The sequence below is a fragment of the Budorcas taxicolor genome, chromosome 16 (assembly GCF_023091745.1).
Source record: "Budorcas taxicolor isolate Tak-1 chromosome 16, Takin1.1, whole genome shotgun sequence".
In the NCBI taxonomy this organism is placed as follows: Eukaryota; Metazoa; Chordata; class Mammalia; order Artiodactyla; family Bovidae; genus Budorcas; species Budorcas taxicolor.
In genome coordinates this window covers 51,993,572-52,020,711 of record NC_068925.1, presented here as the reverse complement: position 1 = coordinate 52,020,711, position 27,140 = coordinate 51,993,572, and the positions used below count along the sequence as shown (strand labels likewise).

Below are 27,140 nucleotides of genomic sequence, written 5' to 3'. Positions count from 1 at the left end.
GTGAGTGAAGCTCAGCTGCTCTGAGAGGTGGGCTGAGAACTTGGTGTTGACATTGTGATGAGGACACAGAAAACTAAAGCAACCGAAAAGAATAAAAATAAGACAATTAATGCTTCTGCAGAAAAGAAAAACTGGGAAGGAAGAGCAGTGAGTATCTCCTTTTTATGGTTACAGGGACGTGAACACACTCATGGCCCCCAACTCACAAGTCAGAGGAGGGGCGGGAGGGGACAGCAGAGGACACCTCCAAGGAAAATGAACCACAAAGACAAGTATGTTCAGTGCCATATTTTCCAGAGTGAAAGTTAGGTCCCATGAGCGAGTGTGAATTCAATTTAGTGGTTCACAAAAACCATTTCTTAATGAAGTTGATTAGAACAGAAAATGTCTGAAATTACTGTGCTTCAGTTCAGTCACACAGTCGTCAGACTCTTTGCGACCCCATGGACTGCAGCACGCCAGGCCTCCCTGTCCATCACCAACTCCCGAAGTTTACTCAGATTCATGTCCATTGAGTCAGTGATGCCATCCAACCATCTCATTCTCTGTCATGCCCTTTTCCTCCCACCTTCAAACTTTCCCAGCATCAAGATCTTTTCCAATGAGTCAGTTCTTCACATCAGGTGGCCAAAGTATTGGAGTTTCACCTTCAGCATCAGTCCTTCCAATGAATATTCAGGACTGATTTCCTTTAGGATGAACTGGTTGGATCTCCTTGCAGTCCAAGAGACTTGAGTCTTCTCCAACACCACAGTTCAAAAGCATCAATTCTTCAGCACTCTGCTTTCCTTATAGTCCAACTCTCACATCCACACGACTACTGGGAAAAAAAATAGCTTTGATTAGATGGACCTTTGTTGGCAAGGTATTATCACTGCTTTTTAAACATGCTGTCTAGGTTGGTCATAGCTTTTCTCCCAAGGAGCAAGCATCTTTTAATTTCATGGCTGCAGTCACCATTGTAGTAATTTTGGAGCCCCCCAAAATAAAGTCTGTCACTGTTTCCATTGTTTCACCATCTATTTACCATGAAGTGATGGGACCAGATGCCATGATCTTCGTTTTCCGAATGTTGAGTTTTAAGTGAACATTTTCACTCTCCTCTTTCACCTTTATCAAGAGGCTCTTTAGTTCTCTTTTTGCCATAAGGATGGTGTCATCTGTATATCTTGAGGTTATTGGTATCTCTCCCGGCAATCTTGATTCCAGCTTGTGCTTCATCCAGCCTAGCATTTTCCATGATGTACTCTGCATATAAGTTAAATAAGCAGGGTGACAATATACAGCCTTGACATACTCCTTTCCCAATTTTGAACCAGGTCTGTTGTTTCATGTCCAGTTCTAACTGTTGCTTCTTGACCCGCATACAGATTTCTCAGAAGCATGTCAGTTGGTCTGGTATTCCCATCTCTTTAAGAATTTTCCAGTTTGTTATGATTCACACAGTCAAAAGCTTTGGCATAGTCAATAAAGCAGTAGATGTTTTTCTGGAACTCTCTTGCTTTTTTGATGATCCAACAGATGTTGGCAATTTGATCTCTGGTTCCTCTGCTTTTTCTAAATCCAGCTTGAGCATCCATACTGTGCTTAGGAGGGCTAAGCATTTTTTTTTTTTTAATTTTGTAGATGTGGGTGTGCACCAGGTAGTGATATATAAAATATATTTGAGTTTTGCTCAAAAAAGTCCAAAACCCACCAAGTTAGAGACACGACATTAAACACCAAAAGAATTACCTAAAAGGCTGACTTGCTTCTGGGAAAGGTGGTGTGGGGAAAGGAAGAGAGACTGCTGTTCTCTTAAGCAGCACTGTTGAACTATGAAACTATTTACATGTGTAGATATGCACTGACATGATTTTTATAAAAACTGTTCAGTCACTCAATCATGTCCGACTCTTTGTGACCCCATGGACTAAAGCATGCCAGGCTTCCCTGTCTTCCAACATCTCCCAGATGTTGCTCAAACTCCTGTCTATCAAGTCAGTGATGTCATCCAACCATTTCATCGTCTCTTGTCCCCTTCTCCTCCTACCTTCAATCTTTCCCAGTATCAGGGTCTTTTCCAGTGAGTTAGTTCTTCACATCAGGTGGCCAAAGTAGTGGAGCTTCAGCTTCAGCAACAGTCTTTCCAATGAATATTCAGGACTCATTTCCTTTAGGATAGACTGGTTTGATCTTCTCGCATTCCATGGGACTCTCAATAGTCTTCTCCAACACCACAGTTCAAAAGCATCAATTCTTCAGCACTCAACTTTCTTTATAGTCCAACTCTCACATCCACACGACTATTGGAAAAACCATAGCTTTGACTGGATGGACCTTTGTCGGCAAAGTAACGTCTCTGCTTTTTAATATGTTGTCTAGGTTGGTCATAGCTTTTCTTTCAAGGAGTAAGCGTCTTTTAACTTCTTGGCTGCAATCACCATCTGCAGTGATTTGGAGTCCAAAAAAATAAAGTCTGTCACTGTTTCCATTGTTTCCCCAACTATTTGCCATGAAGCAATGGGACCGGATGCCATGATCTTAGTTTTCTGAATGTTGTTTTAAGCCAACTTTTTCACTCTCCTCTTTCACTTTCATTAAGAGGCTCTTTAGTTCTTCTCTTTCTGCCATAAGGGTGGTGTCATCTGCATATCTGAGGTTATTGGTATTTCTCCCGGCAATCTTGATTCCAGCCTGTGCTTCATCTAGCCCAGCATTTTGCATGATGTACTCTGCATATAAGCTAAATAAACAGGGTGATAATATACAGCCCTGATGTACTCCTTTCCCAATTTTGAACCAGTCCATTGTTCCATGTCTGGTTCTAACTGTTGCTTCTTGACCTGCACACAGGCTTCTCAGGAGACAGGTATGGTGGTCTGGTATTCCCATCTCTTTAAGAATTTTCCATAGTTTGTTGTGGTCCACACAGTCAAAGGCTTTAACACTGTCAGTGAAGCAGATGTTCTTCTGGAACTCTCTTGCTTTTTCTGTGATTCACTTTTTAAAAAATAAGGTTTGGAGTCAATCAGTCTGCGCTGACTCATGGCTTCTCAGTCATGTGACTGTGGACAAGCTCATCTGTGCACTCAAGAGTCCTCCCTTATCAGACAAAGCTCATTATAGACTGGTTGTGAAATGAGACAGTCCTGTGAAGAACCTAGCACTCTGTCTGTAGTAGAAGGAATCAGACCGACATCAATTATTAATTGTTTAAAAACATAATTCTTATTCTGCCAACTGTCTCTCGGACACCTACTCTTGGAAAGCTACTGTAGGATGTACTCCATGAAGAAAAGGAAATAAACCACTGGAATAAAACTGGAACATGCAGCATTCCAGAAACAGAGGCTCCAGCTTATGAGGCCAAGGGTATCCCAGGGAGACCTTACTGGTGCCACTGAGGGCCCAGGGCAGCCCAGACAGGGCTCAGGAGGGCGGTTCCACCTGAAGAAGGCACTCGAGGAGCTGGACTGGACTGAGAGTTTTCAAGTTCTGTCAGCATGTTTGGGGCTGAGTCAGTGACACATAGAAAAACTTGCAAAAGAAAAAGCAAGACAAGACCAAAAAGCTGAACAACAAAGGAAATCTAAGTTTTGAGGCCATTTACACTGCCATGATGACACTAGGAGGAGAGGCTGAGGCCAGCACGCAGAGGTGCTGAGGCTGGTGCCTCTGGGACAGGCTCAGGGTAGGTGAGGTGAGTTGGGTGAGCAGAAGGTGAGAACTCCAGGTTGAGCCACATACAGTCCTGCTGCTGCTGCTAAGTCGCTTCAGTCGTGTCCGACTCTGTGCGACCCCATCGACAGTAGCCCACGAGGCTCCCCAGTCCCTGGGATTCTCCAGGCAAAAACACTGGAGTGGGTTGCCATCTCCTTCTCCAATGCATGAAAGTAAAAAGTGAAAGGGAAGTGCTAAGGCGCTCAGTCATATCCGACTCTTAGCGACCCCACTGACTGCAGCCTACCAGGCTCCTCCATCCATGGGATTTTCCAGGCAAGAGTACTGGAATGGGTTGCCATTGCCTTCTCCGACATACAGTCCTACCTGCCCCATAAAATTAAGAAATAAGAATTCAACTGTAAATACATAGTAACAAAACCAACAAGAACAAAGTGAACAGGCTCCTCTTGGCAGGGTTCATGGGGAAGCCCAGGTCTGAGTTCCAGAGGACCATGGGGTGATGCACCCCCTCCCCATTCATGTGACAGCTTTGGTGTCCCAAGCCCTTGGGGACTCCAGGCCAAAGCCCCAGTTGTGGTAGTCTCTGGGGCTTCCTCCATCCACAGAGGGAGGCTGGGTTCACTCAGCAGGAAGACAGGCTGAATCAGTTCCCACCCCCACACTGCAGACCATCTACACTAGGGCAAGGCCAGCCCACGTGGTGAGGGTGTGGGGTATCAGGTCACAGGGTGATCCCTGTCCTACTTTCCCAAAATCACTGGTCAACCTACACTCCACATGGCACATGCATAATTCATGCCAGTGACCCGGTTTACCCTAATCTTGGGTCTTGGCCATTGCAAAGAGGCTCCTAAGGAGATGGCACAACTCCCCCCCAGCCCAAGTGTTGTTTCCCCTTCTCTTGTCTTCAAGAGGTCCTGACAGTCCTGTCGCTGCCAAAGCTGAAATGAAGGGGCTGTAGGCCTGGTCCTACCCCACTGGGGTCTCCAGTGCTTCCCTCCCTACTCAGTCAGAAGGGGTCCTTGAAATACACACAGGCTGCCCCACACCCCACACAGAGAACTCCAACCTCTGTGACGGGCCAAGTCTCTGCAGAGGTTAACTGTAGCCCCAGGCCTACTGCTCAACTGACCCCCAGGTGAGGGGCCCAATGCCACAGCTCAGCCTCCTCATCCAAACACTGGCCCAGCAGCGCTCTGTGGGGCTGAGGTCAGTGCCAGGAAGATTCAACAGGGCGTCTGGGTGCCCAGCCAGGCAGCGGAGCTGTCAACCTCCAGCGCCCACCCTCAGGCTACCTCCAGTCCCAAGTCTGGACTGCTTCACCCCATCCTGGGGGCTGCAGCTCCACTGCCCTTCAGGAAAGTGAAAGTTGCTCAGTCGTGTCCAACTCTTTGCAACCTCATGGACTGTACAGTCCATAGAATTCTCCAGGCCAGAATACTGGAGTGGGTAGCCTTTGCCTTCTCCATGGGATCTTCCCAACTCAGGGATCAAATCCAGGTCTCCTGCCCTGCAGGCAGATTCTTTACCAGCTGAGCCACAAGGAAAGCCAAAGAATACTGGAGTGGGTAGCCTATCCCTTGTTCAGCAGTTCTGACCCAGGAATCAAACCAGGGTCTCCTGCGTTACAGGCGGATTCTTTACCAACTGAGCTCTCAGGGAAGCCTCAGGCCTTCAGGGGCTTTCTCCAAAACTCAGTCCTGGAGAGGAACATTCTCTGCCTCCCTGTCCCCCAGGCTCCAGTGTTCTTCAGCAAGTCCAGTGGGCATGGCCAGGCCAGGGGAGTGACGCCTCCCTCTGCCCTATGCCTTGTCCCTCTGTCACCCTCACCAGCCTGTGTGCTCCCCTGAGTGGCGGGGAGCACAGCCATTCACATGCAGGGTTTGAGGGGCGCACATGTATGTGTGCACCGTGTCCACCCCTGTGCGTCCAGCCTCACATCCTCCCCTAGGACTTGAACCTGCCTGGCTCCTTCCTTGGCCCATGGTGTGGACACAAATGCCCAGGCTGGAAGAGCCTGGCCATGCCCCAGAAGAAGCAGCAGAGCGACAGGCGTGGAGCAGAGCTGACTGCAGTGCCTGCCCTGGGTCCAAAAGGCAGCCACTCCAGCCCTGGAGCCTCTCCTCTGGCTGTGCTCCTGCCAAAGCACTGCTCCGAGACGCTGCGGAGGAACCAACTGCAGGTCAGAACCACGTCACACAGGCGGGCCCCTCGCTCTGTGCCCCTCTCAGGGGGTGCCCAGGGCTAGAACAGGAGCCAACACAGAGGAGCTGGGAGAGGGTGGAGGCCCCACAGGAAAGAAGCAAGAGGCAGCCTCCTGTGGTCTGGGAGGAGCTAAAGAGTAAAAATAAAACCCCCAACCGCCTCCTGAGGTCACAGCTGGGGCCCAGGGCACCCGAACCACAGGCTGGACAAGGTCTGCACGTGAGTCAGGCAGGGCAGCTGCCGCCAGGCCTAGGCCCAACAAGGCACCGGAGGGGAAGGGACTAAGAAGACCAGCAGGGCTGGGCTAGCTCGAGACAACCCGAAAGGATCAATGACATCAGGAGCAGGGGCCTGGATGGCAGTCCCACTCACACATCCAGGCTACCTGCTCTCGGTCAGGGGCTGCTCTGGGCGCTGTAGGGCATTTCACAGCATCCTCAGCCTCACGCACTATGACCCCACCATGACAACCAAAACTGTCTCCAGACACGGCCAAATGTCCACTTAAGAACCACTGTTCTGGAGGAATGGTGAGGCTGTGCAGTCTGGAGCCCCTGGGCACACCCCCAGCATGGAGGAGACGGGGGCCCTAAGGCACTCTGCCAGGTGGCTGCCTCCTGGCATCTGGGTCTGTGCCTCTCTGCACAGGCGGCCGGTTGCACCCCCAGCACTTGCTGCCCCAGCCGAGCTTCTGACGGACAGAGGCCTTGTCTCCAAACTCAGCATCTATTTCTCCCCCGCCAGTCAGGGAAGGGTGCGGTGAGCCGCAGGCAGCTCCGCAGCAGGGTTGGAAGGAAACACCGGGAGCAGCTGCTCAGCAGCCATGGGTATCAGCCAAGGGCGGCACTGGCAGATGGAGGCCCTGCTGAGCAGCCCGGTGGAGCTGGGGCCAGACTGACTACCAGAAGAGCCTGGTCCACTCCACCCCAGGAAGGCCCCACTGCCGAAGCCCTGGACCTCGCAGCCCTGCCCCACCCGCAGCTGAGGATGCTTGTGTTCTGGTGTGTCCTAGTGCTCAGCAAAAACCCCTAGGGCTGCCAGGAGCCCAGAAGTGCCCCCTAGTGGTTGCTAGTGGAAGCAGTCCTGTGCCCCCAGCGGCCTCAGTTCAGTTCAGTTCAGTTCAGTGGATCAGTCGTGTCCGACTCTTTGCAACTCCATGAATCGCAGCAGGCCAGGCCTCCCTGTCCATCACCATCTCCCGGAGTTCACTCAGATTCATGTCCATCGAGTCCGTGATGCCATCCAGCCATCTCATCCTCGGTCGTCCCCTTCTCCTCCTCCCCTCCCAGCATCAGAGTCTTTTCCAATGAGTCAACTCTTCACATGAGGAGGCCAAAGTACTGGAGTTTCAGCTGTAGCATCATTCCTTCCCAAAAAATCCCAGGGCTGATCTCCTTCAGAATGGACTGGTTGGATCTCCTTGCAGTCCAAGGGACTCTCAAGAATCTTCTCCAACATCACAGTTCAAAAGCATCAATTCTTCGGTGCTCAGCCTTCTTCACAGTCCAACTTTCACACCCATACATGACCACAGGTCCCCTCAAAGTCAGGGGGGGTGACTTCACCAGCTTCACCTTCCTGACACCCAACACATACATTTGCTCCATGAGCACATCCCACTGACAAGCAGGGACCCAGATGGGCCCCTTGGCTAGAAGCCTGCTCACCTGGCTGGCAGGCACACACAGGACAGGGCCCACTGAAGCATTGGGGTCATCAGTGCCTTTCCAGAGGAACTTCTAGGAAGCTTGTGTCCAAGCACAGCCCCTCCCTCCAGATCTGCAGGGAACCCAACCCAGGCCCCAGACACATCTCCATAGCCCTAGTGTGAAGCAGGACAGGGGCATCTCCAGGGCTCAAGAGAGGTGCACCTTCCCCTCCTTGCACATGGCAGTCAGGAGCAAGGGAGACACCTCACCTATGCTCACTTGAGCTCAGACTCTGACCAGGCTCCACGCCTGCAGCCCAATCCCCCAAGCCTGGATATGAGAGGCCCAGGCTCCCTGCTTAATCCCCTACTATTAGACACAACACGTTCCTCTCCACGCAAACAGAATCTGGAATCCCTGGGGGCAACTGGCTCATGATAAGGCTCCAGGCTTCCCCAGCTCCATAAAGGGGCCCCTCTCAGCCAGTCCAACCCTGAACCTGCCAGAGCAGGCCATCCCTTCCTGATGAGCCCCCAAAAGCGGCAGAGGCCAAGGAGCTCACAACAGGCTAGGGGTCCCCTGCTGTAGCTGAGCAGGACCTGCCCACCATCCCTGAGGACAGGTGCTTTTGCTGCCTCCCACCCGTCTGCCCAGTGAGGGCCTCCCTGACCCCCCAACTGTGCAAGTCCACTGTTGTGTTTTTATTTTTTTCAATCATCAGGTCCTATAGCAACACACAAGCCATAGCTGGTTGATCCCAAAACCAAAGAGATGGAGTGCTAACTATAAGCTCTGCTCAGGTTTTCAACTGCAAGAAGGATCAATGGTATACTCACTCTCTAACCCCCAGATGGTCCCCGTGCCATGCTCCCTGACTGTGTGTTCACCAGGGGCAGGGCTGTGACTCTTCACAGATGTCCCACAGCACTGGCTTTCCCTCCTGCAGCCGTGGCACCAGGACAGGGCCTGCTGGGGGAAGGGGCTCTCAATCTGCCCCAGTGGCCTTGGGCTCTTGTAATACCAGAAGCTGGCACCAGCCTTCATCCCAGAACAGCTCACACCAAGCAGAAGAGGGTCCAGGCCAGTAGGGACAGCTGAGTCCCCAGAGCATTTATTATCATCGGGCATCAGCAGTCATGGGGGCGGGGGACAGAGACAGGAGACTCATTTGCCCTTCAGGTAGATCTTGGGGGTCTGCCAGCCTTGGGGGGCTTCCTTCAGGCCTGCCTTCTGCCAGATGCGCCTCAGGTCTCTCTCGAACTTCATCTGCGAGGGCAGAGGGAGTGACCACCAATAGGTTCATGGCATAGGCACGCACCCCAGCCACCCCACATAGCTGCAGTCAAGGGCCATGCTCACCTGCTTCCGTTTCAGACGTGCTTCCCTGACTTTCCGCCGCAGGAACCGGGTCCTCTTGACCAGCTTGCGGTACTTGTGATGATTCATCTTCCGCCGGCGGATCTTGAGCACGTTTCTGCACTGTATCTGGGGCGCATCCCAGATGTCCTTACCACCATGCTCGACCCCTTCGCCCACCTGACTGGGTGGACACTCATAGAGTTGGGCTGGAGACACAGTCCCTGGGGCCCCAGTGTCCAGTCTGGGTAGGAGGTAGCGAATGGTCAGCCAGCTCTCTAGGGGGCTGATGGACATCTTCCTTGGGACCAGCATCTCCTCAAGTTCCATGTGGACCTGCCTGCCAGGGAGAGAGGCAACCCCACTTGGGCCTGTTGGCTTCGTGCTATAGCCAGGCCTGCAGACATGCCTGCCCAGCACCCCTAAGACAGGCCAGGGTCCACTGCAGCCTGCAGGAGACAAGAGAGCACAGTTAATTACTGCTCATGGGGCTACCCGACCCACACAGCCATGGGGCCTGTGGAGCAGAACCCCCTGAAGCCCTGCTGACATTCTCAGGCCAAGACTCGCCTTCTGTGACATCTGGATGTCTACAGGGTTGTCTGCTCTCATCCATCAGAGAGCAGACAGAATGAAAACTACAAGCAGAGAAAATTAACCAAACTGATCACATGGATCAGATTTGTATAATTCAGTGAAACTATGAGCCATGCCATGTAGGGCCACCCAAGACAGATGGGTCATGGTGGAGGGTTCTGACAAAACGTGGTCACTAGAGAAGGGAACGGCAAACCACTTCAGTATTCTTGCCTTGAGAACCCCATGAACAGTATGAAAAGACAAAAAGATATGACACTGAAAATTGAACTCCACAGGTCAGGAGGTGCCTGATATGCTACTGGAAAAGAACAGAGAAAAAGCTTCAGAAGGAATGAAGAAGCTAAGCCAAAGTGGAAATAACGCCCAGGTGTGGATATATCTGGTGATGAAAGTTAAAGTCCAATGCTATAAATAACAGTATTGCATAGGAACCTGGAATATTAGGTCCGTGAATTAAAGTGAATTGGAAGTGGTCAAATAGGAGATGGCAAGAGTGAACATTGACATTTTAGGATCAGTGAACTAAAATGGACCGGAATAGGAGAATTTAATCCAGATGACCATTATTTTTACCACTGTGGGCAAGAATCCTTTAAAAGAAACGGAGTAGCCCTCACAGTCAACAAGAGAGTCTGAAATGCAGCACTTGGATGCCATCTCAAAAATGAAAGAATGATCTCTGTTTCCAACGCAAACCATTCAGTATCACAGTAATCCAAGTCTATGCCCCAACCACTAATACCAAAGAAGCTGAAGTTGAATGGTTCTACAAAGACCTACCTGATCTTCTAGAACTAACAATAAAAAATATGTCCTTTTCATCATAGGGGACTGGAATGCAAAAGTAGGAAGTCAAGAGATACCTGAAGTAACAGGCAAGTTTGGCCTTGGAGTACAAAATAAAGCAGGGCAAAGGCTAATAGAGTTTTGCCAAGAGAACACACTGGTCATAGCAAACACCCTCATCCAACAACACAAGAAATGACTCTACACATGGACATCACCAGATGATCTATACTGAAATCAGATTGATTATATTATCTGCAGCCGAAGATGGAGCAGTTTTATATAGTCAGTAAAAACAAGACTGGGAACTGACTGTGGCTCAGATCACGAACTTCTTATTGCCAAATTCAGACTTAAATGGAAAAAAGTAGGGAAAACCACTAGACTATTCAGGTATGACCTAAATCAAATCCCTTATGATTATACAGTAGAAGTGACAAATAGACTCAAGGGATTAGAGTTGATAGTGTTTGAAGAACTATGGACAGAGGTTGATAACAGCGTACAGAAGACGCTGATCAAGACCACCCCCAAGAAAATAAAAGCAAAAAAGCAAATGGTTGTCTGAGGAGGCCTTGAAAATAGCTGAGAAAAGAAGAAAAGTGAAAGGCAAAGGAGAAAAGGAAAGATATACCCATCTGATAATGCAGAGTTCTGAAGAATAGCAAAGAGATATAAGAAAACCTACCTCAGTGATCAAAAATGCAAAGAAATAGAGGAAAGCAATAGAATAGGAAAGACTAGAGAACTCTTCAAGAAAATTAGAGATACCAAAGGAACATTTCACGCAAAGATAGGCACAGTAAAGGACAGAAATGGTATGGACCTAACAAAAGCAGAAGATATTAAGAAGAGGTGGCAAGAACACCCAGAAGAACTATACAAAAGAGACCTTCAGTCAGTTCAGTTGCTCAGTCGTGTTCGACTCTTTGCGACCCCATGGACTGCAGCACGCCAGGCTTCCCTGTCCATCACCAACTCCCGGAGTTTGCTCAAACTCATATCCATCAAGTCAGTGATGCCATCCAACCATCTCATCCTCTGTCATCCCCTTCTCCTCTTGCCTTCAATCTTTCCTAGCATCGAGGTCTTTTCCAATGAGTCAGCTCTTCACATCAGGTGGGAGTTTCAGCTTCAGCCTCAGTCCTTCCAATGAATATTCAGGACTGATTTCCTTTAGGATGGACTGGTTGGATCTCCTTGCTGTCCAAGGGACTCTGAAGAGTCTTCTCCAACAACACAGTTCAAAAGCATCAATTCTTTTTTTTTTTTCCATTTCCAAAAAGAGGTTTTATTTACTTTGGTCCACAGTTGGTATTTTCACATTACTTCTTTGTCCTAGGGCTCCTGGGCAGGGGCTGGTCCCTGTGGGGGCCTCTGGGTGGGGGTCCCTGTGCAGTACTTGGTGGGGGAGTAGGGACAAGTGTGGGGGTGGGGGCTGGCTTTGTCTCAAGCACTCAGAACTCCACTGTCCTGCCTGGGCCTCAGTGTCCCCACTGGGCCCCTGGGAGGGCCCAGGATTGGTGATCTGAGAGTCCTAGGGAAATCCATGAGGCCTAAAATATTTTGGGACTGTGGCCTGACCTTCTCTCAGCTCCACCCCCTGCCACCATTCCCCTGAAGAAAAAGTATTTTCATTTCATTAAAACTGCCTGAAACTTTTGTGGGTACAGAAACCACAAACTGATCGGTAGAAAAAAGAGAAACAGGGAAGACATAACCGGAAACCACTTGGGGCCAGTTCCCCTCCTTGCCTGGGTTTCTTCTTCCCCCTAACAGCTTGGCCTAAAGTCTGCTGGGAAACCTGATGCCTGGAGCTGCCCTGGTGGGGACCCCCCCACCCCTCATGCATCTGGATATGGCCTTCACCCCTTTCCCCCAGAGTCTCAACTGGCAGCATTCAGACATGTAGAAAAACAAGACAAAAAACACAGAAAGACCCAAAAACCCAGATGAGGCAATGATGTGGGGAGATGGCCTGCACGGGTGTCTCAGTAGCCTGCCTCCTCCTGGTAGTAGGGAGGGCACTCTGAGGGCTCCCCTGGGCCTGGGCCATCTCCAGCAGCTGCTGGAGTCCCGTCGGCCGCTGGGCCTTGAAGGCAGTACTTGGGGTCGTATATCTGCCGGCCCAGGCCAAAGACCTGACCACTCTGGTTGGCACCCTGTGTGTAGCCCATCTGCAGGGACATGGAGGAATTATCACATTTGTCTGTCCCCAGCTTTGTGTCGTAATGTGCCACCGAGTCCCTGGAGCTGTCATGCCCACCTGGCTGGCACACTTGTTTGTGCCCATCTGGAGGCTGATGGTCGAGTGGTCCATGGGGGGCAGGATATGGTTTTGGGGGTCGTACAGATGCCGTCTGGTGCCGTAAGCTGTCATGCCAGACTGGCTGGCACATTTGTTGGCGCCCATCTGGAGCCCAATGATGCACTGGCCCACCTTCATGGTGGCATCATCAAAGTTTTGCTCCTGCTTCTCTGAGTATTTGACGCCAATGTCCACTCTGCAGCCCCTTTGTCTTGGCCTTCCCAGCCAGGGCAAGAAGAGACACCTGCACCTGAGTCAAGTTCCCACTTTCAAACAGGTCACTGGCCTCGAACAGGTCAACAGGATTCATGCCGTAGCTCACCATGGCCTTGATGAAGTTGGAGAGGTTTTCTAGCTGGTGCCAGTTCTGCATTGAGCGGTTGATCTTAGGGATTGAGCCTGGCTGCAGTTTATTCATGAGTGTGCACAATATGATCCCATCCTTCAGACCCTTCTGGAAGTCTGGGCCAAAGGAGAGGCCAGTGAGTCCCTCAATCCAGCTTCAGAGCTCTGCCTCCTTCTGAGGGTCATATTTGGACTGTAGCCGGTTTTTGACCTCGGCCGAGAGCCCGTACGAAGGCCCCTTGTTGAACTGCGTGGAGCTCATGGCTGGCCGGCGCGGCACCGCGGGACGGGACGGACGGACCCAAAAGCATCAATTCTTCAGCATTCAGCTTTCTTTATAGTCCAACTGTCATATCTGTACATGACAACTGGAAAAACCATAGCTTTGACTAGATGGACCTTTGTTGGCAAAGTAATGCCTCTGCTTTTTAATACGCTGTCCAGGTTTGTCATAGCTTTTATTTCAAGGAACAAGTGTCTTTTAATTTCATGATTGCAGTGACCATCTGCAGTGATTTTGGAGCCCAAGAAAATAAAGTATGTCACTGTTTCCATTGTTTCCCCACCTATTTGCCATGAAGTGATGGGACCAGGATGTCATGATCATCGTTTGTTGAATGTTGAGTTTTAAGCGAACTTTTCCACTCTCCTCTTTCACTTTCATCAAGATGCTCTTTAGTTCTTCTTCGCTTTCTGCCATAAAGGTGGTGTCATCTGCATATCTAAGGTTATTGATATTTCTTACGGGAATCTTGATTCCAGCTTGTGTTTCATCCAGCCTGGCATTTTGCATGATGTACTCTGCACACCTTGACAGTGTATTAAAAAGCAGAGACATTACTTTGCCAACAAAGGTTTGTCTAGTCAAAGCTATGGTTTTTCTAGTAGTCATGTATGGATGTGAGATTTGGACCATAAAGAAAGCTGAGTGCCGAAGAACTGATGCTATTGAACTGTGGTGCTGGCGAAGACTCTTGAGAGTCCCTTGGACTGCAAGGAAATCAAACCAGTCAATCCTAAAGGAAATTCTGGAAGGACTGATGCTGAAGCTCCAATATTTGGCCACCTGATGCAAAAAGTCGACTCACTGGAAAAGATCTCGATGCTGAGAAAGACTGAAGGCAGAAGACGATGACAGAGAAAGAGATGGCTGGATGGCCTACCGACATGAGTTTGAACAAGCTCCGGGAGATGGTGAAGGACAGGGAAGCCTGGCGTGCTGCAGTCCATGGGGGTCACAACGAGTCCGACAGGACTGAGCGACTGAACAACAGGGTTGTTCGTGTCGCCTGGCCCTGCCTCTAGGTGGTCCTGAACAGCAGCGCAGGTCACCGAGCTGCTAACCCCACACTCCTAACCCAGATGTGTATCCCGCCCATCTCCCCCCACGGGGCTTCTTACCTGCCCTGGGAACAGCCCTGAGCAGCTGGGAAGTCAGGCGTATCAGAAACATGGTCTGTACGTGGCTGTGGCCCCAGACGATCAGCGGAGCTGGAACACAGGTGTGCGCCTAGGTCACTCTGGGAGCTCTGGTCTCGTTCCGATTCCCGCACCCGGTCTCCCTCGCCACCCTCTCCCACCACGAGGATGCCACTTCGAGTACAGCTTCCTCCCTCAAAACCTCTGCCTCCGAGGGTCCCCAGCTGAGCGACTCTGGGCAGGTACTGGCCCTCCCTGAGCCTCAGCTTCACCCCAAGTCTCCCACCTCGCAGGTTGTGTCTACGATCGGGTCTCGGTCCCCGAGCCCCAGCCAGCCGCGGCCTCCTGGGCTGTCCCTGGAGCCCGCTCGCCGCGTCCTCACACAGACCGTCCCCAGACGCCGCAAGGAGGTTCAACAAACCATACCTTCGCCTCTCTCAAGTACTTCCGGTCCGTTCCTAAGGCCGCCCCAGCCCGAGCGCGGCCGCCCGCGTGTTTCTACGCCCAGCGCCCCCTAGCGCCCCACGGCGCCCCACTCCCAGTCGGCGTAGGCCCTGCTGGACCCAGAAAGCGACGGTTTCCGGCCGGAGGAACCGCCCCGCCCCTCCCCGTGCCCAGCCCCTCCCACAGCTTGCCGACTCCGCCTGTCCCTCGCGGAGGCTAGAAAACTACACTTACCACAATCCCAAGCGTGCCCCCTGTGCGCCTGCGTGGCTCGAACTCCGGTCGCTCCCCGACAGTCAAGGGTCAGTCGTCCCGGGAAGCCGGAAATTGCGTTTTCCCGGCGACGGAGATTTTGCCGGGGGCGACGGAAGTGGTCCTACCTACTGCAGATGCTGGGGCGGGAGCCGGACTCGGAGCAACTCGTCTTGAGGGGCGTCGTCTTCACCCCCGAACCCGCCTCTTGGGGCGGGGAAGGTGGTAGACAGGTGCCAGGTGTTGGGCTAGAGCCGGGGCGCCGTCAGGAGTGACTTGGGTGTCTCGGACCCGGCACCCCTCTACTTTCGCTTGCAGCATCCGCTCTGCCAGTCTGGATAAGCGAAGGACGTCACGCATGTACCGTGGGATGGATAATACGACGCTTTTTGCATGGGTGGAGAGTGTATATTTCTTCCTTAAAGCAAACAAGCTCCCATGTTGTGTCCATGAGAAGTTTCTGTCTGAAAACCAGAAGCAGCATGGAGTTGAGCTAAGACCCAGTGTTGTTCCTCAGGGTAAGGGGCTCAGAGGGCCCACTTAACCCGTTTAACACAGAAAGGCTGTTGTCCTGAGGTTGGCTAGGGTGGACAGGATCCCCAGAATGGACCTAAAGGAATTCCTGCTGGGACAAGGATGTGGGAAGTCTGTTTGGTCCTCCTCTGAGGCTTGCCCTGTAGGAGGGTCTTCCAGTGAGTCTTAGTATGAAATGGCCAGGCCTAGCCACCCCCAGGCCCCAACTTGGCTAAGCAGAGAGTGGAGGATAGGCCAGTGGGAGGGCAAAACTGCAGGATCGGGGCCCAGCTCTGTAACTGAGTCTCCAGAAGATGTACCCTTCAACCTGAGGGGCAGCTTCTGGTTCCCAGGTTGAAAGGTCTCTACACACATCCAGGAGCCTCTCATCCTCCACGGGCTTTTATGGTTTGGTTCTAAGAGTGAGCCACCTGGACCCTGGATGCTGAACTTGCTGCCTTCATACCTTGGCTGTACTGACTTCAGGCACCTTTCTCCAGGCCGCTGGCACCAGGAAGGGTGTGCCTTCCACCCATGAAGAAGTGCTGATCTGGAGAGAGCCAAGACAGGGCATAGACATGCCCCCCCGAGTGCCTTTGATCTGCACAGAGTGCACACAGCACTTGGAGACAACCCTGACCCACCCTGCTCATTGGCACCACCGAGCTGTCCTCACCCACTCCCACAGAGGACCCCTCCAGGGTGATGCTCTTTGTCCTTTGCAAACCTTCCATTTACCCTGCTGGCAGCAGACAGCTCAGAGCCTCACAAGCCCTCAGAGAGAAGCAGACGCACAGAATTCAGTACAAAACCCAACACTAATGAGATCAGAGAGGGGAGTGCAGACACACTGCTAGATCGGTGTTGCAGGCTGTGCAGGGGAGAAAACAATGAGAATGACAAACGACAAGCCCTTTAACTTTCCAAATGTCCTGAGTAGAGAGAATTGTTTATTTAGTAACGTAAAATGCATATATAGGAAACTTCTCTAGAAGCTGGTGGCCTGCACTCAGCATCACACACATAAAAATATACGACTTTCAACACAGATCTAAATACCTTCACATTTTAAAAATCAGAATTCTCTACACAAGTTTTAAGCTGACAGTTCAAGTTCTCAGTTTTCATATATAGCTTTAACTCGTATTAAACACATGTTTATTTACAACGTGGACAGAGTAAGGGGCTATTAAGGCCATTTTCTCATTGTGAAACACTGCAAAATACATACATAGTATAACCTAATATAGGCAAAATTTCGAAAAGTCATTTTCTTGGTTTAACGTAATTAAGTATGGGTTCAGGGGTGAACAGACAGCCTGTTGTAGCACCAAACCCCGCTGCTGGGACACATGCCCTGCCTTCGCACCTAGCAGGGCTGCTGCTGAGGCGCTGGGCAAGAGCCGGGGGCTGGGCCCGGGCCAGACGAAAGGGCACCTCGCCAGCCTCTCCATGCCATCTCCAAATTCATCACACGGTCCAGAGTCAACAACTATATCCAGAAAGTGTCACCCAGGGCCAGCAGCTGAGGTGTCCACACCGAGGGCCAAAGCACAGTCCTGCGGGGACCCCACCCCTCACCTCCGGTGCCTGCTGTGCCCAGGATGGTCCCGCTCATAGCGATGGCCTGTTCGCTCATAAGACCGAGAACGCTCTCGTCGCTGTTCTCTATAGTAATGACTTTTTTTCTTGTATTTTCCAGAAGTATCCGCCCGCTCCCGTGAGTGGCTCCGAGAGCGGGAGGAGCTCCGGCTCCGGGACTTGTGTGGCTTCTGGGCAGAGTACTTGCAGTCCTTGGATCTCCGGTAGCTCCGCACCTTGGAGCCTTTGTAGGGGGCACCCCGATGAGCCTGACGTGGTGGGGAGTCACTCCGGCTCCGCGAGCGGCTCTGTGACTTGGACCCACCAGATGTGGAGCCACTGTCACTTTTCCTGTGAAGGAGACCACCAGGCAGGTGACCACCCATCCTGACCACTTCAGGGTCAGGAGCAACTGTCCCCAAGGAAAGGCCACAACACTTCCCCAGGAAACATCCCAGTGCCTGCTGCAGCCCTGTGCACCCAAGCAGCACATACCTTCTCTTAGGGGACGCAGAACGTGATGGGGACCTTGAGTAGCTCTGCTCGTGACTCCCGCTCCGACTTCGACTCCCCTGCCCCTTCGGCAAGCTGAGAATAGAGCAGAGAATAGTTGAGACCTCAAGTTTCTCTCACCAACCCCAGTGCCATCTGGGCACATGGCTACTCACCCATTCACTGGACTGTCCGCCTTGGTTTTCTTCACACCCTCCACTTTCCTCTTGGTGTTCTTCACGGAGAGTGGGGAAGGCTTGTTTCCTTTGCCTTCTTTGGGGGATTCCACTAGAATCAATCACAAGAAGTTACAACCCAACAACTGCTCTGGTGAGAAACGGGAAAGCTGAGCAAGGTGAGGCCACTTCCAAGGGACTGCTGCTGCCAACTCTGACTTCTGGCTCCCAGCCCAGTTCAGGACCTCCAGATGCAGGAAGACCACCTGTCTCACTCGCCAGGCCTCTGGGACTGGGGGCGGGCATCATGCTTAACTCTAGACAACAGGATCTACTCCTCCAGATTTATGAGACTTTCATCAAGGCAAACTACTTGGGTGGGCTGGGTAATGAGAGCCATTTCAGGAGCCTGTCCATACCCCTTACTAATGAAAACACAAGAACGGACTTCCTAGGAGCCCCCACCTCACTTCAAAGATTGCCTCTTGTTTGCTGGGGACTCTGGAGCCCTCAGGAGTGCTCAGACTAGCTGCAAATGTGATCCGAGAGAACTCAGGGTGAGAAGGCCGCCCCTAGGGGAGACGCTTACCAGGCTTGGGGGCAGGCGAGAACCGCGATGCACTGTCCAGCACCTGGGTGCTGCTGGGCAGCAGGCCCTTGGCTTGGGCCTTTGCCTCATCGAGGGCATGCCTGCGCTTCTCCACTTCACTCTCCAGGTGAGTCAGATCAACCTAGAAAAGCCAGAGTGCATGATTCAGACCAGATGCTTCCAGTGAAACACAGGTGCACGCACAAGTTACATGAAAAGACACAGAACCTTTTTCCGAGTATACAGCTGCAGGATTTTTAAGCAGATCTCTTGAATTTCTTCTTCAGTTGCTCCAAACAAAAGAAACCAATGGGGACGATTGGGTAAAGGGATCTGTAAACACAGAGGGCATCATCATTAACCATTCTTCATAGCCAACAAGGTTCTCAGGGAAATAAAAACAAGCCTGATGATCACCAACAAGTAGGCTTTTTATTGACGCCAGTGAACATAACTTGAAGCATAGTACACAGTTTACTGGGGTTGGTGACCCCCCGGGTGGCCCCGCACTGACCTCCAGCGTCCGGGCAGCCAGATAGATGCAGGCACAGGCAATGCTCTCAGGCTGGAACCTCACAAAAACATCTGTGCGAAGGCTGTCGTTCATGTAGTTCCTGAAAACCAAACACAGGAAGAACTGAAACCCCTGGGGCACGCACATGACACCCGTCTGCACTGTCGAGGTAAAGTCACTACTCCACTAACTAGTCTACGGCCAGGACTTAAGAGCTAGACAGTCCTGTGATTCTCACAAGTTCATGGAGAAACGTCCCAGATGCTTTTTCTGAATACAGGGTAGGAAGATAGGGAAACTACTGAAAAAAATCTTTTAAAGCTGGCTGAATGTCAGAGAGTACATGTTGCTATGAAAGAGAACCAACTTTAACTTTACTTTTCCCTCTCAACCTTTGGCCTGCTCTCATGCAAAACACAGTGCCTCAGAAAAATGTCTACTGTGGCAGTTCAACATATTTGATTAAGAAAATTTAAATGCTCAAAATCCATAGTGCAGAGAAACATGCAAACTCAAATGAACGGGCTGAGCACAAAGCCTGCGAGGGCCTTTCTGAGACAAGTCGTCCTCTTGCGCTCCTTTTCCGGGAAGAGGTGCTCGTGGCGTGGCTTCTTCCACACGGGAGTCCACTTGATAAGGGGAAAAAACTCCCTTGGGTGCATGGGAACGTCATGCAGAGGGCTCAGTGCCCAAAGGGAAATCCTCTTCTCAGGCTTATCAAAGAACCGTTTCCAAATTGTCCCATTTCAATAAGGAGTCTTAAAATGAACATTCATAAAATCAGATAAAAGCAACAAAATACTAGAAGTTTCATCACAATCAGTACATTTTTAACAGCTATCATATTAGAAGATATAAAAATACAAAACATTTGCATTTCTTAAAAGGTTAGAATTCTAATGCTGGCTACATTTTCAGCAATTTCATTTAGATACGTTTCTCTAAGATTTAAAAGACCAAAAATCAAACCTCACATTAATTTTATCAATATTGCAAAAACACAAGAAAACAGAAAATACTGCAGAGATTCATTGCACAAGAGAACGGTTGAACAGGTCATACATTCATTGCTTCTAACATACCCCAATGATAGTAGGCTACACCCACAAGGGCAGCCAAGTCATGCTGGAGCCTAACTGATGCACCCCCCACCCTGTATCTCTGCCCCAAATCCTGGAGAAGGTGACCTACAAACCCATGGAGAGCTTTCTCAATGATAAATTCTACATGTGCCCACTAGGAGCACCTGGCTTTTAAGATCTCACTCCAGGTACCCAGAAGGGACCAAAGAACCTTGTGTGATGGAACCAAGGCCATATGTCCCGAGAGTTGCAAGTAAACAAACATTTAATAAACACAACCATCAGTAACTATTTTGGTTCTAATAAAAAAACATTTAGTACTCAGTTATAACATTATTAAACCATTAACTTTTATGTCCTTAAAAAAACAAAAGTCCTCAAAACATATACTTAAAGTTACTATTTTTAAAATAAGTTACAATATAAACAGTGTCCATAGAATGATTTAAAGATGCACACCTTTTACAAGAATGTGTCAACCCTTAGCTGCTGAAAAGAGCAACTTCAGGACTTCCAGAAATAAATACCACCACCCACACTACAGTCTCAACTCCCACCAGCCAGTTTTCACATCATCCCCTAGTTTGCTTTTTTAAGAGAAAGGTACTGCATCTTTATTGCACAGGTAGAGCAGTTTCAAATGGACAAAATTCAAGTCAAAGACAGTTATCAACTCTAATCAATACAATTACCAAGCACGACAGAGGATTAACAAGAAGCACAACCGTCAGAGAACCACAGCAGCAGTGGGCCAGCACTAGACTATCGTGCGCATACCACCATCTAGAGCCAGCCTTCGGTGGAGAGCCTGCACGGGGTTGGCTGAGGACGGCCGCTGTCCCCGCACCGAAGCGCTTGGACAGGAGAGGAGAAGTCTTAGTCACTTACCCTCAGAGGCTACCCTTTGATTGAAAGAGTACAGAAAAGAAAAGTCAAAATAGGTTCTCCATTAGCACAGCACAGCACCAGACAATTCAGGCAGCAAAAACATGACCCTTACAGACCTAACTCTGTGGGAAAGCACCCAGCACTGAACCATTACTTCAGGCTTCACTTCTAGTATATCAGCATATTGTTAAAATTAGTCCCCAAATTGTAGGAAGGCCCTACACTCCCTCTTCCTCCCATACAATTTGCTTAATTGAGGCAGTGAGAAGCAAGTTCACATTAGATATAAAACCACTAAGTCCACACTGCCAGCTGTGGGAAAGATCCCAACGTGCCTAGTCAACAGCCCCCAAAGGGAAGCCCGCTGACTGCTCTCCTGGGGGGTAGGGGGTGATGGGTCACCTTACCGTTCCACCAGTGCCTGATATTTTGGGAATCTGGTTGGAATTTACATGGCAGGAACACTGGGCACTTGGACAATTCCAGCCCACAACCAAGTCATGGGACCGACTACCCACTGCCCAGGTGCCTCAAATCAACATACTCCTGCACTGCCCTGGCTGGTCTCATATAACAAGGAAGGTCAACTCACCATGAAGTCTGGACCAGGTGTTGGTTACGCTCACACTCTAACACCTGAAGGTACATAACGATTATCTGGAAGATACGGGTCAGGCAGTTATTACTGAGAACCTTGAGAACCCAGAATTCAGATCTTGAGGGCGTCCATGCAGCAAACAAGAGCCTTGTGCTAGATTCCAGGGCTGGCTCCTGTCACACGCCCGGTGCACAGTTCAGCTGGAGGGGAGTTTTTGCTGACGTGCCTGCTCCCTGCTTTTGAGCCAGGCACCAGGGAAGCGCGGGAGAACCTAGCTGCACTGAGTTGCTCGCGGCCGGGGCTCAGGCTCATTCCCATCTTCAACACATTCTCCACCAGTGAGAGTAGCCTGCCCGCAACGTTTCTGTACCCCAGCCGCTAACATATACAAGGCATGGCATGAGAATACTTTCATCAAATGAAGAAAAAGGTCTTAAATCTATGGTGAGTACTTTACCAAGATTCTGAATTAATGCCAGAAAGTCACACAAGTGAGAAAAAAGCTATGAGGAAACCCCCAATAAAAAGGGGACACAGAGAGAGGAAAACAGCACTCTGCGTTTGAGGGGAACATGGAAGATATGTGTGCTATCATATGCTCAACTGATAACACGCTGTAAAACTGTCTTCCTTCACTTCCAAATAAACAGTTCAGAATTCTTCCAATTCCCCCATAAAAGAAAATAAAGTTATTACTTAGGCAGCTTTAGAAAATCAGCTGTTGAGAAAGAAACAGTAAACTGACAGATTTCATTCTTACAACTTATCACTATTTCTGAAAGCTCAAACTTAAAAGAGATAACTTCCACCTCTTAAAAATATACTATTAAAATTAACATAATATGAGAAGGCTGATGACAAAACAGTTATCTTTCAGAGGACAGGTATAAACTGGAAAACCAAATCAGGGACACATTTAATCCTTTGGAGTTCCCAATCTGGGTGGGAATGCAGCAGTCACTTTAGTGGGCTCACGTGGCAACTGGGCCTCATACCCACCTTGTGAGGGTGCTTCACGTGGACGCAGAAACCCAGCTCCTTGAGAACTCGCCTTTCCGCCTTTATAATTTGATTCTTTAAGTTAACGTAATCTTGATCCAAGAGGAGAGGCACAGGTTTTCTACAAAGACAAAACACACAATCTGCATAAGAGTCAAACAAAATAGAGTCTATCAAATCCCAGTTACCTCCAATGACAATCTACCATACACACAACACAGATGGAGTCAGGAAGTTCACTTCCTTTAACTAACAAAACCACGAAGTCTTCCTCAAACCCCATGCTAACCTACTTATGCCGCCTCAATAACCCTCTCCCTATTTTCCTTACAGACGATGAACATGGACTGAAGAGTGGAGGGTCTCACCATCTCATCGCACAAGGACTGCATGTCCTTTGTTGGGCTCAAGACATAAGCAGATGCACTGTGGATGAATGGAAATCCAAAGAACCCATAGAAGCACGATGCTTAAACAGCCAAAACTGTTTCACAAAGGACCTCCATTACCTGGAGCATTGGAAAGCCTAAGCCAAGGATGCTTCTAAATATCCTACAATACACAGGAAAGTCCCCACAACAAAGACTCATCCAGCCCAAAATGAAAACAGTGCTGAGGTTTAGAACCAGCTCCAGAGCATCCAGGCTGACCAAACAGCCTGGTTGGCAACCAGGAAACCAATGTCACCCAGACAATAGCCACAGTCCCCTTTCCTGCTGACAGTGGTTCCTTCACTGATTAACAGTATCTGAAGGGTACCTCCCAGCCGCCAGGCCTCCTTCTGGACACAAGTGTAAAACCTCACACCCTAAATTTTGTCCCAGAAACTAGTGTAACTGAATAACTGAGAAAACACGGAGGCGGATATCTGTGACAGCGCTGATGGACTCACTTTTTCTCTCGCAGATGTCGAAGGCGATGAAACACATTGATGACGTCCCGTATCCGCCTTGGAGCCTCTTCTATCTTGGAGGCCAGGTGAACACAGGCCATTGACACGTGCTGAAATGTAAGCGATGAGACAGAGGTTCATTCCAAGGACCAGTCTCCAACAGCTGAAGAACGGCGGTTAAGAGCAGAGGAGATACGCTCCGAGAAAAAGGCCACTTGGGAGAGACCCCTCTACAGCACAGGGGGTTTCCCAACACACCCCGCCCCAAATACAGCGAGCACTACAATTGCCAAGACCAGTACTCCTTCCTCTGAGCGACCCGCAACACCACAAACCCAGGTTTCCTGTCAACACGTTTCTGTGGGGAGGAAAGACGGAAGTCTCACCTCCATGGAATGCTTCACAAAGGACTTGGTGTAGAAGAACCGCTGGAACAACACCTGCCCGGTAGCCATGGCCACCTGCACAAGAGAAGGATTCCATCCTTTTCAATTGCCCACTTCAAGGGTCTCAAATTAAATCACTGGGTTTCGCAAAACTCCTGATAAAGAACCAGAACCTAAAATGTTTTCTACATCCACAAAGGTTCTTCGCATCCCGCTGCCTCGCCTCCTTAATCACCTCTGGCGGGCTGCAGCAGGGGTGCTCCGGCCTTGGGTAGGCGCCGGGCCCAGGTTCCGGGCGGGGACACGGAACGGGGTGGGGGCTAAGTTCTCGGTGGGAGTAAGGAGAGTGATCCGAGCAGAGTACCAGACGTCAGTAAGGAGTGGGGTTGGGATCGGGGTAGGGGGTCACTGCTGGGCCCGGATCCCAGGCAAGGACACGAAGCGAGCGCCGGGTCCGATTCCGGCCCCGCCGCCAACAAAGGGCCTGGCAACCTTCCCGGAGCGGGCGCGGCGGTTACCTCGGCCCGAGGCTCGCGGCAGCTCCCTCACCTGCGGCAGGCGGAGCAGGATGCCGGCCGCCTGGATGAGCTCGCAGCCCACCACGCGGAGGTCGGTTTCCGTGTCGGTGTCGAGGCCACTCGACATGGACGGCGTGAAGCGGAGCTTGTCGTCGGGCAGAAGGCAGTTCTCCAAAGTGATGAGCACCCCGGAGTACAGCCGGTCCCCGATCAGCACCCCCTGTGACGCGGGGGCTGTGCCTCCGGAGCCCGGCGTGCCAGCCGCTACCGCGGGGGCCGTCGACCCTTGAGCCCCGGCCCCGGCCGCCGCCGCCATTTTGTGCCGCCGACTCCCTCTCTGGCTCCTTCCCGGCAGGGCGGCTCCTCGCGACGCTCTACGACCGCGACCGCCCCGCCCCACCACGTGCCATTGGTTCGACTGGCGCACGGCTCGGGGTTCCCTTGCCCCGATTGGCTCTACTGCCTGTCCGTCAGCGGCGCGACTGATGCCGCAACTCGGCGCGGGTGGGGAAACGGGCTCGTTACCCAGTAGGCCCTGCGGCGCCCTGGCGAGACCGTCGTCTCGATTCCGACCCGGAAGTAGTAGTCGTAGGGGCCGGCTCCCGGCCACTTTCCGGGTGTAACCGTTCGGGCGTACCCGTAGGATCCGCGCAGAGACTCGGGAGCTCGCGAAGTTCCTACGGCAGCCCTGGGCTTCTTAGGGGTCAAGCGGGTGCCAAGGGAGGCCGAAGGGGCCCGCAGGCAGCCCCTGGTAAGCGGAGCCAGGCGAGACGCCCCTTGCCGCGAAGGCCCGCGGGGCGCTGGCGGCAGGCAGCTCTCCTTCGTCTTTCGGGCGCGTGGTCCAGGGCTTGAGTGGAGCTGTCGGACGTCTCCGAGGCCTCCGACCTTAAAGGATGGGCGCACGCGTGCTAAGTTTTCCCAGCCCGCGCCCAGCAGCAACGAGATGCTGTTTCCCTAGTTAATTTGTGGCCACCGACACGGTGTTTACTGAGTCGAGGATTTGTACAGGTATTAACGCCAGACTCCCGAAGATCTTGCCTTCAGAATTGAGTCTAGAGAGAAGAGAGATGGTAGCTGGAAACGTTTAATTCGATGTTCCTACAAAGCACAGCAACTGCAAAGAGGCATGAAGCATGAGTTCCCCCGAGGTTGGCAGAAGAGCTAGGCTGCGATGCGGGAGTGGGAGGACGCGGGCAGCACGGGAAGGGCTTGCACTTTTGTCTTACCAACAGCGGGGAGCCGTCCAGGGGTTTGACCCTCCATTTCTCATTGGTTGCACCAGGCGCTCTCAGGATTAGTGACTGCCAGCTTCTGGTGGGCGGTGGTGGTGGTGGTGCGGGTATGTGTGCCAGGAACAGCCCACAGTTGTCTGCCACTCCCTCGCTTTCCTTTATCAAGATGAACAAAGGCAGCTCCTCCATGACAGTGCCTGTTACACAGAACTTCGTCCCCACGCCAGAGAGCTCCCTGTATCCTCCACCCTGTTGTCTTTCAACAAGAGCCGTTTACTGACGAGGTATGGAGTCAGGCACTGCATACAGTGTGGCAGAACAGGACACAGCTCTCTGCCTTCCAGTGCTTAATCTAGTGGCCATCACTGGATATAACTAGGGCTAGAGGAGGCGTCGGAGAAGGCAATGGCACCCCACTCCAGTACTCTTGCCTGGAAAATCCCATGGACAGAGGAGCCTGGAAGGCTGCAGTCCATGGGGTCGCTGAGGGTTGGACATGACTGAGCGACTTCACTTCACTTTTCACTTTCATGCATTGGAGAAGGAAATGGCAACCCACTCCACTGTTCTTGCCTGGAGAATCCCAGGGACGGGGGAGCCTGGTGGGCTGCCGTCTATGGGGTCGCACAGAGTTGGACACGACTGAAGCGACTTAGCAGCAGCTGCAGAGGAGGCGTCCTCTTAGGAAGCCAGTGCAGTAATTGCAGCCATAAGATACTTGCCCACATGAGGATGGAGCGAAGTGGGCAGACTGAAGGTTGCCAGGCAGTGGGTGACCAGGATTTGATTGGCCCCTTATTGAGTTGGAGGTTGTATGTCTGAAGAAGCAGTGGCTTCCAGGGGTTGGCTGGCAAAGGATGTTGCTCAGGACCCAGTGTGGGAGTTTTGGGGTGAGGGCAGGTAAGTGTAGGAGTCCGCAGACAGTGACTACTATAGTGGGCCTGAAAAGCTCTCCTAGAGCAGAGGGTGTGAGGGTGAGGTCAGAGTCCTGGAGGGTAGTGAGCCTGAGGTGGGGAGACAGTGTATGTCACCCAGGGCTGACAGTGTCCCTAGATTGGGGGACTAGGAGATGTCAGGGAGTGGTGGGGCTGACCAGAGACCCAGTGACAGGCCAGAGCTAGAGGGTTCAGCAGATGAGGCTCCCACAGAGGACCAGAGGAAGGCCCTGTCACCAAGCAGGAGGGGAGACACCTCTGCGTTGCTGTGGTTAGCAGAGGTGGACAGGGCTGACCTGTGAAGCAGCCTCCATCAGCAGAGATTTCTAGTTTGATTCTGGAACTAATGAAGTTAAGTATTTGGGTGAGGGACCAGAACCCTTACATTAAAGCTCCCCAGGTGATCTGATGGTCACTCCACCTGTGGAGGCTAAGGTGAGCCTGGGATCAGGAGAGCCACCCTGCCTGCTGCCACTGCTGGTCAACAGTGAGGGAAACCAGCTGCTGCTCAGCGGCTGAAGAGTTGAGCTAGGAGTCCCTACTGGAAACCAAAATGGGGTTGGGGAGGGCACTATTAGCAAGGCCAGGGTCAGGCCTGGTGCACACCCTCAGCCTTCAGGAGAATCTAAGGTTCCCAGGGGAAGCCTCGTCCTGGTAGCATCAACACCCAGTCAGGGCCCGCCCAAGGCATTTGTTGATACCAAAGAAGTTAACT

At 51.4% G+C, this 27,140-nt stretch overlaps 2 protein-coding genes and 1 pseudogene across 4 annotated transcripts; all 3 read right to left on the bottom strand.

Annotated features, from left to right (window-relative positions):
* Positions 1 to 8,594: 8,594 nt before the first annotated feature.
* On the bottom strand, positions 8,595 to 14,904 carry AURKAIP1 (aurora kinase A interacting protein 1). 2 transcript variants are annotated; one of them, XM_052653800.1, is made up of 4 exons: positions 14,761 to 14,904; positions 14,317 to 14,406; positions 8,880 to 9,325; positions 8,595 to 8,786 (listed from the first exon to the last, which is right to left on the bottom strand). In XM_052653800.1, the coding sequence occupies exons 2-4, from the start codon at positions 14,366 to 14,368 to the stop codon at positions 8,685 to 8,687; spliced, it is 600 nt and encodes a 199-aa protein (XP_052509760.1). In that variant the 5' UTR covers positions 14,369 to 14,406; positions 14,761 to 14,904; the 3' UTR covers positions 8,595 to 8,684. The 2 variants fall into 2 exon arrangements, with proteins under 2 accessions (XP_052509760.1, XP_052509761.1); XM_052653801.1 differs by lacking the exon at positions 14,761 to 14,904 and adding an exon at positions 14,621 to 14,754.
* LOC128061466 (calponin-2-like) lies at positions 12,254 to 13,256 on the bottom strand (annotated as a pseudogene).
* A 1,576-nt stretch (positions 14,905 to 16,480) lies between the features above and the next one.
* CCNL2 (cyclin L2) lies at positions 16,481 to 24,584 on the bottom strand. 2 transcript variants are annotated; one of them, XM_052653790.1, is made up of 11 exons: positions 24,290 to 24,584; positions 23,741 to 23,815; positions 23,355 to 23,464; positions 22,463 to 22,583; positions 21,458 to 21,522; positions 18,896 to 18,995; positions 18,610 to 18,714; positions 18,382 to 18,523; positions 17,793 to 17,904; positions 17,620 to 17,712; positions 16,481 to 17,475 (listed from the first exon to the last, which is right to left on the bottom strand). In XM_052653790.1, exons 1-11 carry the CDS (start codon positions 24,572 to 24,574, stop codon positions 17,121 to 17,123), a joined length of 1,563 nt encoding a protein of 520 aa, XP_052509750.1. In that variant the 5' UTR covers positions 24,575 to 24,584; the 3' UTR covers positions 16,481 to 17,120. The 2 variants fall into 2 exon arrangements, with proteins under 2 accessions (XP_052509750.1, XP_052509751.1); XM_052653791.1 differs by having other exon boundaries at positions 24,259 to 24,326.
* Between the last annotated feature and the right edge of the window lie 2,556 nt (positions 24,585 to 27,140).

Coding starts and splice junctions, on each gene's coding strand:
- AURKAIP1 (XM_052653800.1), bottom strand. CDS start 14,368: ATGTTTCTGATACGCCTGACTTCCCAGCTGCTCAGGGCTGTTCCCAGG. Junction 9,326..14,316: donor CAGGGCTGTTCCCAGGGCAG/GTAAGAAGCCCC, acceptor TGTCTCCTGCAG/GCTGCAGTGGACCCTGGCCT. Junction 8,787..8,879: donor CACGTCTGAAACGGAAGCAG/GTGAGCATGGCC, acceptor CTGCCCTCGCAG/ATGAAGTTCGAGAGAGACCT.
- CCNL2 (XM_052653790.1), bottom strand. CDS start 24,574: ATGGCGGCGGCGGCCGGGGCCGGGGCTCAAGGGTCGACGGCCCCCGCG. Junction 18,996..21,457: donor CACCTGGTCCAGACTTCATG/GTGAGTTGACCT, acceptor TTTGGTTTTCAG/GAACTACATGAACGACAGCC. Junction 17,905..18,381: donor CTCGCCTGCCCCCAAGCCTG/GTAAGCGTCTCC, acceptor GATTGATTCTAG/TGGAATCCCCCAAAGAAGGC.